We start from the raw sequence: 12,029 nt of genomic DNA, 5'->3' as shown, positions 1-12,029 counted from the left end.
ATGGGATACCTATTTTTGATATTTGAGGCCTCTCCATAGTGCTTTTCATTCCCACCATCTCTTCACCAACACTTAGTTCTTGATTCCTGGAGAATAACCATTCTCACAGGTGTGAGGTGACAGCTCATTATGGTTTTACATCAGCCAAGAACCAGAAGCAACATAAGTTCACCTGGTGAATGGATAAATAAAATGGTGTATGTGCACAAGAGAATACTAGGCAACTAGGAAGACGGAGCACCCTCATCCCCAATAGAGTGGCCTAGAGGATATTATGCCGAGTGAAATAAGTCAGACAGAGAAGGACAAATATCATATGATGGCACTCCTGAGTCGTAGCGAGAGAAAACAGACAGGTGGGCTAACACACTAACAAATTTTCATGAGATGAAGGAGGGCTGCACTTTCTCTGTCTCTTCCTGTCTCCCCTTCCCTCTCTGTCTCTATAAAATGAGTAAGTAAATAAATAAATATAAAAACTTAAAAAATAAAAACGCATTTATATATATATATATTTTTTTTTCCCTCCAGGGTTATTGCTGGGCTCGGTGCCTGCACCATGAATCCACCACTCCTGGAGGCCATTTTTCCCCCTTTTTGTTGCCCTTGTTGTTGCAGCCTCATTGTGATTATTATTATTATTATTGCCATTGTTGATGTTGTTCGTTGTTAGATAGGACAGAGAGAAATGGAGAGAGGAGGGGAAGACAGAGAGGGGGAGAGAAAGAGAGACACCTGCAGACCTGCTTCACCACCTGTGAAGCGACTCCCCTGCAGGTGGGGAGCCGGTCCCCGCGCTTTGCGCCACATGCGCTTAACCCACTGCGCCACCGCCTGACCCCCATAAAAATGCATTTTAAATAGAGGGGCTGGGTGGTGGAACACTTGACTGAACACACGTTACAAGGCTCAAGAACCCTGGTTCAAGTAGCCAGACTCCGTCTGCAGGGGGAAGCTTTACAAGCGGTAAAGCAGTTCTACAGGTGTTTCTCTGGCTCGCTCACGTGCTCTTGCTTCTCTCTCTCTTTCTCTTTCCTCTCTCCCCTCTCAATTTCTTCTGTCTCTATCCAGTAAATAAATAAATAAAATAGCTTCTAAAATAAATTTGAAAGGAAACAGAGAAAAAGCTGTGTTAAACTGACTGCCAATCACATGATAGCCTAGCTGTGACTGCGTTTCAGTAACATAACTAGGAGGACAGTTTGCCAAGGCCCACCCACAGAAGTCCTCTCACCAGGTCCAGCACTCTCAGTAAAGGGAGTCAAGTGCAGGTGTCCCCAGAGCCAGCTGAGGGGTGAGGAGGCTGCTCACCTGGGAGCCCGTGGTCTCCTGGAAGCAGCGGCCCAGCTGCGTCTTGGCCGCCACCGGGTAGAGGTGAGGGAGGTGCTGCTGGCGGGTGTAGGTGGGGGCTGCGGGCTGGGGCTTCTGCACCGGGAGCCCCCGGGAGGAAAGCTGGGGCTGGCTCGGAGCCTCCTTCACCTTCTGGCCCGTCGGGCCATCCACTCGCGAGACCTGGTGGATCTGGACGGAGGCCTCAGGCGGATGCTTCACATGGATGTTGACAATGTTGGGGGGAAACTTCACTGAAATGAGTGAAAGGGAGCTGTCACACAGCCATTAGTGTGAGTCAGGAGAGCAAAGTCACATGAGGGACCCCAGGCACACATCCTACAGAGGTGAGTCCCACAGCTTTGTGTGCATATATGATACACAGATCTCTAGGGGGCCGGGAGGCAGCACACCTGCCTGCATGAGTTACCGTGAGCAAGGAAGGACCTGGGTTCAAACCTCCACTCCCCACCTGCAGCAGGAAAGCTTCCTGAGTGGTGAAGCAGATCTAGAGATATTTCTCTGTCTCTCTCCCTCTCTATTTCCCCCTGCCTTCTCAATTTCTCTACATTCAATCAAATAAAAATAGAAAGCAAAAAGAAAATTTTGAAAAAGAAAAATGGCCACCAGAAGTAGTGGAATCATAGGGATGGCACCATGTACCAGTGACAACCTTGGTGGCAAGAAGACAAGCAAATTATATATATATATATATATATATATATATATATATATATATATATCATATAAAACAAATCTTAAAAAAAAAAAAAACAGGGAGTCGGGCTGTAGCGCAGCGGGTTAAGTGCAGGTGGCGCAAAGCACAAGGACCGCATAAGGATCCCGGTTCGAACCCCGGCTCCCCACCTGCAGGGGAGTCGCTTCACAGGCGGTGAAGCAGGTCTGCAGGTGTCTATCTTTCTCTCCTCCTCTCTGTCTTCCCCTCCTCTCTCCATTTCTCTCTGTCCTATCCAACAACGACAACAACAATAATAACTACAACAATAAAACAACAAGGGCAACAAAAGGGAATAAATAAATAAAATAAATATTTAATAAAAAATAAAATAAAAAACAGATGGGCTAGATGGCTGTACACTTGGCTGAATACACGTTACCAAGTGCAAGGACCTGGGTTCAAGCCCCTGCTCTCCACTAGCAAGAGGGAAGATTCACAAGCAGTGAAGCAGTGCTGCAGGTGTCTCTCCCCCCCCTTCCCTCTCAGCTTCTGTCTCTAGCCAAGAAATAAATAATTAAAAAGCTAAAAAATAAACTAGATGGGGGGGCGGGCAGTAGTGTAGAGGGTTAGGCGCACATGGCGCAAAGCGCAAGGACCGGTGTTAGGATCCCGGTTTGACTTTCTGGTTCACCACCTGCAGAGGGGTCACTTTACTGGCAGTGAAGCAGGTCTGCAGGTGTCTATCTTTCTCTCCCCATTTTCCCTTACTCTCTTGATTTCTCTCTGTCCTATCCAACAACGATGACAGCAATAACAATAATAATAACAACAACAATGCTATACAACAAGGGCAACGAAAAGGGAAAAAAAATGGCCTCCAGGAGCAGTGGATTCGTAGTGCAAGCACTGAGCCCCAGCAATAACCCCGGAGGCAAAAATAAAATAAAACAAAACAAAATAAAATAGAAACTAGAAGTCTGGCAAACATACAAGGTATAAATCGGCAAACCTCTCACTTTTTTTTTTTTCACTAAAGCACTGCTCAGCTCTGGCTTATGGTGGTGCAGGGGATTGAACCTGGGACTTCAGAGCCTCAGGCTTGAGAGTCTCTTTGCATAACCATTATGCTCTCTACCCCTGCCCCTCTCACATCTTTCCAATGGATGAAGCTCAGTGAAGTCACTGAGCATCACACTCATAGATAAGCTGTAGCCATTACAAAATGAAAAAAAAAAATCCATGCTATAATGAAATCTGTATTTTGCTTTCATTGAAAGTTTAGAGAGATTAAAAAAAAGAAAATTTCATCTGCACATTTTAAGAATGGTTATCTAAGTGATGACTGCTACAGAGCTTTCATCTTCTTTGCATTTTATAATATTTTCTATGTGTTCCGTTTGTTGCTATGGACATGTTTTAATTACCAGAAAACCTTGCCAAATAAGAAAATGTAAGAAAAGAACAAAAAGGAAAGGAAAACAAAAGAAGAAAGAGAATGAAAGATGAAAGAAGGAAGGGGTAGGGAAGGGATGAAAGTATGGTCGGAGGGTGAACAGAGGAGTGGAGGGATGGAGGGAGGAATGAGGGATCAGAAGGAGGGAGGGAGGGATGAAGAGAGGGTTGTAAGGATGAAGGATGGGAGGGATGTAGGGGTGGAGGGAGTAAAGGGAGGGAGGGGTGAAGGGATGGAATAGATGGAGGGGAGGAGGGAGGGTAGAGGGATGTAGAGAAGGATAGAGGGGTACAAGAAGAGAAGAAGGAATGGAGGGAGAGATGAAGGGCCAGAGAGAAGGGTGTAAGGATGGATGGGGGGGGAGGGAAGGAAGAATAATGGAAGGGGAAGAAGAATGGAGAAAGGGGTGGAGGGAGGAGTAAAGGGAGGGAGGGGTGAGAGATGGAGATTAGATGAAGGGAAGGAGGAAGAGATAGAGGAAAAGAAGAAAGAATGGAGGGAAGAAGGAAAAGGGAGCACAGCGAAGGAGGGATGGAGGAGTGGAGAGAGGGAATAAAGGAGGGAAGGAGAAAGAGAGATGGAGGGAAGGAGGAAGGAGGAGAACGGGGCACACAGTACCTTTGACACCCTGCTGGCTGGCCACGGTGAGCGGCAGGGTGTGTGTGGAGTGGACCACATGGGTGCCCAGCGCCTTGGCGGCCTGCTGCGTCTGCTGGTACAGCTTGGGCACGTTGGCACCATGCACCGGGATCTGACACAGCTTCCCCGTGAAGCTGGGTGGACACTGGCACTTGTCCCTCGAGCTGCACTGGCCGCCATTCATACAAGGCAGGTGGCAGATGACTGCAAGCAAAGAGGGAGAGGTGGTCAGCGGTCTCAGAGACAGCTCCTCATCCCCCCCCAGACAGACACCACAGTGGTCTCAGAGACAGCTCCTCATCCCCCCCCCAGACAGACACCACAGCGGTCTCAGAGACAGCTCCTCATCCCCCCCCAGACAGACACCACAGTGGTCTCAGAGACAGCTCCTCATCCCCCCCCAGACAGACACCACAGTGGTCTCAGAGACAGCTCCTCATCCCCCACCCCAGACAGACACCACAGTGGTCTCAGAGACAGCTCCTCATCCCCCACCCCAGACAGACACCACAGTGGTCTCAGAGACAGCTCCTCATCCCCCACCCCAGACAGACACCACAGTGGTCTCAGAGACAGCTCCTCATCCCCCACCCCAGACAGACACCACAGTGGTCTCAGAGACAGCTCCTCATCCCCCACCCCAGACAGACACCACAGTGGTCTCAGAGACAGCTCCTCATCCTCCCCCAGACAGACACCACAGTGGTCTCAGAGACAGCTCCTCATCCCCCCCCAGACAGACACCACAGTGGTCTCAGAGACAGCTCCTCATCCCCCCCCAGACAGACACCACAGTGGTCTCAGAGACAGCTCCTCATCCCCCCCAGACAGACACCACAGTGGTCTCAGAGACAGCTCCTCATCCCCCCCCAGACAGACACCACAGTGGTCTCAGAGACAGCTCCTCATCCCCCCCCAGACAGACACCACAGTGGTCTCAGAGACAGCTCCTCATCCCCCACCCCAGACAGACACCACAGTGGTCTCAGAGACAGCTCCTCATCCCCCACCCCAGACAGACACCACAGTGGTCTCAGAGACAGCTCCTCATCCCTCCCCCAGACAGACACCACAGTGGTCTCAGAGACAGCTCCTCATCCCCCCCCCAGACAGACACCACAGTGGTCTCAGAGACAGCTCCTCATCCCCCCCCAGACAGACACCTCAGTGGTCTCAGAGACAGCTCCTCATCCCCCCCCAGACAGACACCACAGTGGTCTCAGAGACAGCTCCTCATCCCCCCCAGACAGACACCACAGTGGTCTCAGAGACAGCTCCTCATCCCCCCCCCCAGACAGACACCACAGTGGTCTCAGAGACAGCTCCTCATCCCCCCCCAGACAGACACCACAGTGGTCTCAGAGACAGCTCCTCATCCCCCCCCAGACAGACACCACAGTGGTCTCAGAGACAGCTCCTCATCCCCCCCCAGACAGACACCACAGTGGTCTCAGAGACAGCTCCTCATCCCCCCCACCCCAGACAGACACCACAGTGGTCTCAGAGACAGCTCCTCATCCCCCCCCCAGACAGACACCACAGTGGTCTCAGAGACAGCTCCTCATCCCCCCCCAGACAGACACCACAGTGGTCTCAGAGACAGCTCCTCATCCCCCCCCAGACAGACACCACAGTGGTCTCAGAGACAGCTCCTCATCCCCCCCAGACAGACACCACAGTGGTCTCAGAGACAGCTCCTCATCCCCCCCCCCAGACAGACACCACAGTGGTCTCAGAGACAGCTCCTCATCCCCTCCCAGACAGACACCACAGTGGTCTCAGAGACAGCTCCTCATCCCCCCCCCAGACAGACACCACAGTGGTCTCAGAGACAGCTCCTCATCCCCCCTCCCAGGCAGACACCACAGTGGTCTCAGAGACAGCTCCTCATCCCCCCCAGACAGACACCACAGTGGTCTCAGAGACAGCTCCTCATCCCCCCCCAGACAGACACCACAGTGGTCTCAGAGACAGCTCCTCATCCCCCCCCCAGACAGACACCACAGTGGTCTCAGAGACAGCTCCTCATCCCCCCCCAGACAGACACCACAGTGGTCTCAGAGACAGCTCCTCATCCCCCCCCCCAGACAGACACCACAGTGGTCTCAGAGACAGCTCCTCATCCCCCCCCCAGACAGACACCACAGTGGTCTCAGAGACAGCTCCTCATCCCCCCCCCAGACAGACACCACAGTGGTCTCAGAGACAGCTCCTCATCCCCCCCCCAGACAGACACCACAGTGGTCTCAGAGACAGCTCCTCATCCCCCCCCAGACAGACACCACAGTGGTCTCAGAGACAGCTCCTCATCCCCCCCCCAGACAGACACCACAGTGGTCTCAGAGACAGCTCCTCATCCCCCCCCCAGACAGACACCACAGTGGTCTCAGAGACAGCTCCTCATCCTCCCCCAGACAGACACCACAGTGGTCTCAGAGACAGCTCCTCATCCTCCCCCAGACAGACACCACAGTGGTCTCAGAGACAGCTCCTCATCCCCCCCCCAGACAGACACCACAGTGGTCTCAGAGACAGCTCCTCATCCTCCCCCAGACAGACACCACAGTGGTCTCAGAGACAGCTCCTCATCCCCCCCCCCAGGCAGACACCACAGTGGTCTCAGAGACAGCTCCTCATCCCCCCCCAGACAGACACCACAGTGGTCTCAGAGACAGCTCCTCATCCCCCCCCAGACAGACACCACAGTGGTCTCAGAGACAGCTCCTCATCCCCCCCCCCAGACAGACACCACAGTGGTCTCAGAGACAGCTCCTCATCCCCCCCCAGACAGACACCACAGTGGTCTCAGAGACAGCTCCTCATCCCCCCCCCAGACAGACACCACAGTGGTCTCAGAGACAGCTCCTCATCCCCCCCCCCAGACAGACACCACAGTGGTCTCAGAGACAGCTCCTCATCCCCCCCCCAGACAGACACCACAGTGGTCTCAGAGACAGCTCCTCATCCCCCACCCCAAGACAGACACCACAGTGGTCTCAGAGACAGCTCCTCATCCCCCCCCCAGACAGACACCACAGTGGTCTCAGAGACAGCTCCTCATCCCCCCCCCAGACAGACACCACAGTGGTCTCAGAGACAGCTCCTCATCCCCCCCCCCAGACAGACACCACAGTGGTCTCAGAGACAGCTCCTCATCCCCCCCCCCAGACAGACACCACAGTGGTCTCAGAGACAGCTCCTCATCCCCCCCCCAAGACAGACACCACAGTGGTCTCAGAGACAGCTCCTCATCCCCCCCCCAAGACAGACACCACAGTGGTCTCAGAGACAGCTCCTCATCCCCCCCCCAGACAGACACCACAGTGGTCTCAGAGACAGCTCCTCATCCCCCCCCAGACAGACACCACAGTGGTCTCAGAGACAGCTCCTCATCCTCCCCCAGACAGACACCACAGTGGTCTCAGAGACAGCTCCTCATCCTCCCCCAGACAGACACCACAGTGGTCTCAGAGACAGCTCCTCATCCCCCCCCCCAGACAGACACCACAGTGGTCTCAGAGACAGCTCCTCATCCCCCCCCCCAGACAGACACCACAGTGGTCTCAGAGACAGCTCCTCATCCTCCCCCAGACAGACACCACAGTGGTCTCAGAGACAGCTCCTCATCCTCCCCCAGACAGACACCACAGTGGTCTCAGAGACAGCTCCTCATCCTCCCCCAGACAGACACCACAGTGGTCTCAGAGACAGCTCCTCATCCCCCCCCCCAGACAGACACCACAGTGGTCTCAGAGACAGCTCCTCATCCTCCCCCAGACAGACACCACAGTGGTCTCAGAGACAGCACCTCATCCCCCCCCAGACAGACACCACAGTGGTCTCAGAGACAGCTCCTCATCCCCCCCCAGACAGACACCACAGTGGTCTCAGAGACAGCTCCTCATCCCCCCCCCCAGACAGACACCACAGTGGTCTCAGAGACAGCTCCTCATCCCCCCCCCAGACAGACACCACAGTGGTCTCAGAGACAGCTCCTCATCCCCCCCCAGACAGACACCACAGTGGTCTCAGAGACAGCTCCTCATCCTCCCCCAGACAGGACACCACAGTGGTCTCAGAGGACAGCTCCTCATCCCCCCCAGACAGACACCACAGTGGTCTCAGAGACAGCTCCTCATCCCCCCCCAGACAGACACCACAGTGGTCTCAGAGACAGCTCCTCATCCTCCCCCAGACAGACACCACAGTGGTCTCAGAGACAGCTCCTCATCCTCCCCCAGACAGACACCACAGTGGTCTCAGAGACAGCTCCTCATCCCCCCCCCAGACAGACACCACAGTGGTCTCAGAGACAGCTCCTCATCCCCCCCCCCAGACAGACACCACAGTGGTCTCAGAGACAGCTCCTCATCCCCCCCCCCAGACAGACACCACAGTGGTCTCAGAGACAGCTCCTCATCCTCCCCCAGACAGACACCACAGTGGTCTCAGAGACAGCTCCTCATCCTCCCCAGACAGACACCACAGTGGTCTCAGAGACAGCTCCTCATCCTCCCCCAGACAGACACCACAGTGGTCTCAGAGACAGGCTCCTCATCCCCCCCCCCCAGACAGACACCACAGTGGTCTCAGAGACAGCTCCTCATCCTCCCCCAGACAGACACCACAGTGGTCTCAGAGACAGCTCCTCATCCCCCCCAGACAGACACCACAGTTGTCTCAGAGACAGCTCCTCATCCCCCCCCCAGACAGACACCACAGTGGTCTCAGAGACAGCTCCTCATCCCCCCCCCAAGACAGACACCACAGTGGTCTCAGAGACAGCTCCTCATCCCCCCCCCAAGACAGACACCACAGTGGTCTCAGAGACAGCTCCTCATCCCCCCCCCAGACAGACACCACAGTGGTCTCAGAGACAGCTCCTCATCCCCCCCCAGACAGACACCACAGTGGTCTCAGAGACAGCTCCTCATCCCCCCCCCAGACAGACACCACAGTGGTCTCAGAGACAGCTCCTCATCCCCCCCCCCAGACAGACACCACAGTGGTCTCAGAGACAGCTCCTCATCCCCCCCCCCAGACAGACACCACAGTGGTCTCAGAGACAGCTCCTCATCCCCCCCCCCAGACAGACACCACAGTGGTCTCAGAGACAGCTCCTCATCCCCCCCCCAGACAGACACCACAGTGGTCTCAGAGACAGCTCCTCATCCCCCACCCCAGACAGACACCACAGTGGTCTCAGAGACAGCTCCTCATCCCCCCACGAGAGATACCCAGACTCAGTGGCCCAGGACAACACTGGCCCCTTGCTGAGCCCAGAAATGAGAAACAGAAGAAAGAGGACACCACAAAGAGACCCAGGTTCACTATCTCATTCTTTTTTTTCCCTTCATTTATTTTGGTTTTTATTTTTAAATATTTTTTATTTTATTTTGTTAATTAGAGACAGTCAGAAATCAAGAGTGAAGGATGATAGAGAGACAGAGAGACAGAGAAACACCTGCAACACTGCTTCACCACTCATGAAGCTTTCCCCCTGCAGGGCCTTGAATCTGGGTCCTTGAGCATTGTAGCATGTGTGCTCAACCAGGTGCACCACCACCCAGCCCCTCTTCATTTATTTTGAATAGAGACAGAGATATTGAGAGAGATGGGGTACAGAGAGAGAGAGACCTGCAAAGCTGCTTCACCACTTGGGAAGTTTCCTCCCTGCAGGTGGAGACTGGGGGTTAGAACCCAGGCCCCTGTTCACTGTCAAGTGTGTGTTGTCCCAGCTGCACCACTGCCCCACCACTCACTCCGTCATTCTTTCTGTCTTGGGCCACTGAGCTCTCCATGGCTGATGGCTGCCTCCCACAGCAATGGTGAGGTCTCATGGGGAAACAGAAAGCAGCGGGTCGAGATTCATGTCCACCAGTGTTCCAAGTCCCCCTTTGCCCACTGGAATAACTCTTCCCCTATTTAGAGACTAGCTGGCTTAGTTCTCTTAGCTTCTCGGCACCCAGCAGGATGGCCACACACAGTGAACAATCAACTAATCGTGTCCTCCAAGCAGACACAAAGAAAAACAACAGACAGCACTAGGAGTGTCATGTGTTGAGAATTTTCTTTACACGACATGCTTAAACTAACAAGTGTGGAAGGCAGAGAAGAATCGGGATCTGCTTTGCGGGGTCTGCAAGCTCGCTAGAACAAGCAGACTGCAGTGACACCCAGAAGCTGAAGAGGGATTAGTAGTTAATTTATTTAGAATAACAAATGAGAAAAAGGGTACATTGGGTGGAGAATCTGAAGAGGAGTTTTAAATGATATTCCGAGGTTGCTTATACCCAACCTCTTCATCAATACAGAGTCTTTCTTTCTTTTGGCAACAATTCCACTTGTTCCTGGGTCATTTCCTTTTTTCATTCTTTGTATTTCAGATAGATAAGTAGGCAGGTAGACAGATAACACAGACAGATCCCAGCACTGCTGCACCATCTTTGGAGTTCTCCTTGGTGCTGTGATCCTCCCATGTGGTGCCAGGATATCTCCATCCCAGGACGTGTGCTCTACCGAGTGAGCTATGTAGCGACCCCACTCACCAATTCTTCCCGTCAACCTTTGAAGGTGGTCAGATTTCCACCAGTTCAAGTCACGAAAGCTCCCTCCACTTCACTTCTTTCTAGTGCCCACCCTCTGAAAACCTCTGAAAACACACACACACACACACACACACACACACACACACACAGTTTTTGTGGTGCTGGGGACAAACCCAGGTTCCTGCACATGTTCCATGTCACCAAGATGCCTCCCTAACCCAATGTTTACACACACACCACACACACACTCTCTCTCTCCATGTATATATATACATGCATATGCATATAATATATAATCATATGCATATAAACACACCATATTCTCTAGAATGTTCATGTCTACTGGATATACCCTGGGCCAGACCATTTTCCCTCTCCCCAACACCACTTCCTGCAGAAAACCCTACAAAGGCCATCCGTGGGACCAAATCTCCCCATCTCCCTGCCACACCCCTTGCCTCTTCCCTCCATTGCCCACACCTCCTCAGTGCTCTCTGTAAACTTTGCTTGTCCTTTAAATCCTGATGGCGCCCAGGTTGGGATCCAGCACCCTCCTCTCCACACGCACGCTGCATTCTTCCCCTGTGATCTCATACGCTGATGTCACTCAATTTTATATTTCCTGGCCAACACTTCCCACCAAGCGCCAAGCCATCTATAGCTGCATAGTTCCAGGAACAGATTCTGCTGGCCTCTCAGGCTCCAGCTGTCCCCAGGTGAGTCCCCACCCCAATCCCTCGAGCCACCCACTTGCCCAGAGGCCTCTTCTGTGGTCACCCGGGCCCACACTCAGTCCTGGGAGAACCTTCCTCCTTCCTGTCTCCCATCACATAGTCCCTGATCCTTCTGGAACCTTCTCACTCGTGATGCCACCCCACTATCCAACAGCCATTGACACTGGAGGCTGCTCAGAGATAATGCAGCTGCCAGGGGCCACTCAGGCTTGATCCAGGCTGTGTCTGAGCCTCAGCCACTGCTGCCCCCTTGCCAGCACCTCCTCTTGGGCTCCTGACCCTCAGACTCTGTTCACACTTGGCAGCCTCCTCACGCGTCCCCAGCACAGTACCCCACTCTCATCCACCTATCACTGCACTGCCACCACTGCACTGCCACTGGGGACACTTTCCCAGAACTCTCCCATCCACAGGCTTCATCTTACTAAGTTTTACTCCTGGTAGAGAGTTGAGCTGAATGAGGGCAGGAGAGATTCTTCGGAGTCAGAGGAAAGGCCTTGCATGTCGGAGGCCCCAGAGGGCCTACGTTCAGCTCCTAGCACCAACATGTGCAAGAGCTGAGTCAGGCATTTCTCTTCCCTCACGTGCACCTGCCCCCCACCCACCCACACACCCACACACATTTTTGTGGTGCAGGGGACAAACCC

General features: G+C 53.6%; 1 protein-coding gene across 16 annotated transcripts in view; it reads right to left on the bottom strand.

Annotated features, from left to right (window-relative positions):
- LTBP1 (latent transforming growth factor beta binding protein 1) overlaps positions 1 to 12,029 on the bottom strand; it is a 304,975-nt gene that overhangs the window by 163,742 nt on the left and 129,204 nt on the right. For all 16 annotated transcript variants that reach the window (XM_060186845.1, XM_060186846.1, XM_060186848.1 and 13 more), the window contains 2 exons: positions 4,080 to 4,304; positions 1,312 to 1,583 (listed from right to left, as the gene is read on the bottom strand). In XM_060186845.1, the coding sequence (XP_060042828.1) occupies positions 1,312 to 1,583; positions 4,080 to 4,304 (497 nt within the window). The remainder of the gene's footprint in view (positions 1 to 1,311; positions 1,584 to 4,079; positions 4,305 to 12,029) is intronic.

This window comes from Erinaceus europaeus, chromosome 3, assembly GCF_950295315.1.
Source record: "Erinaceus europaeus chromosome 3, mEriEur2.1, whole genome shotgun sequence".
NCBI lineage: Eukaryota > Metazoa > Chordata > Mammalia > Eulipotyphla > Erinaceidae > Erinaceus > Erinaceus europaeus.
This window is presented reverse-complemented; position numbering and strand designations above follow the sequence as displayed.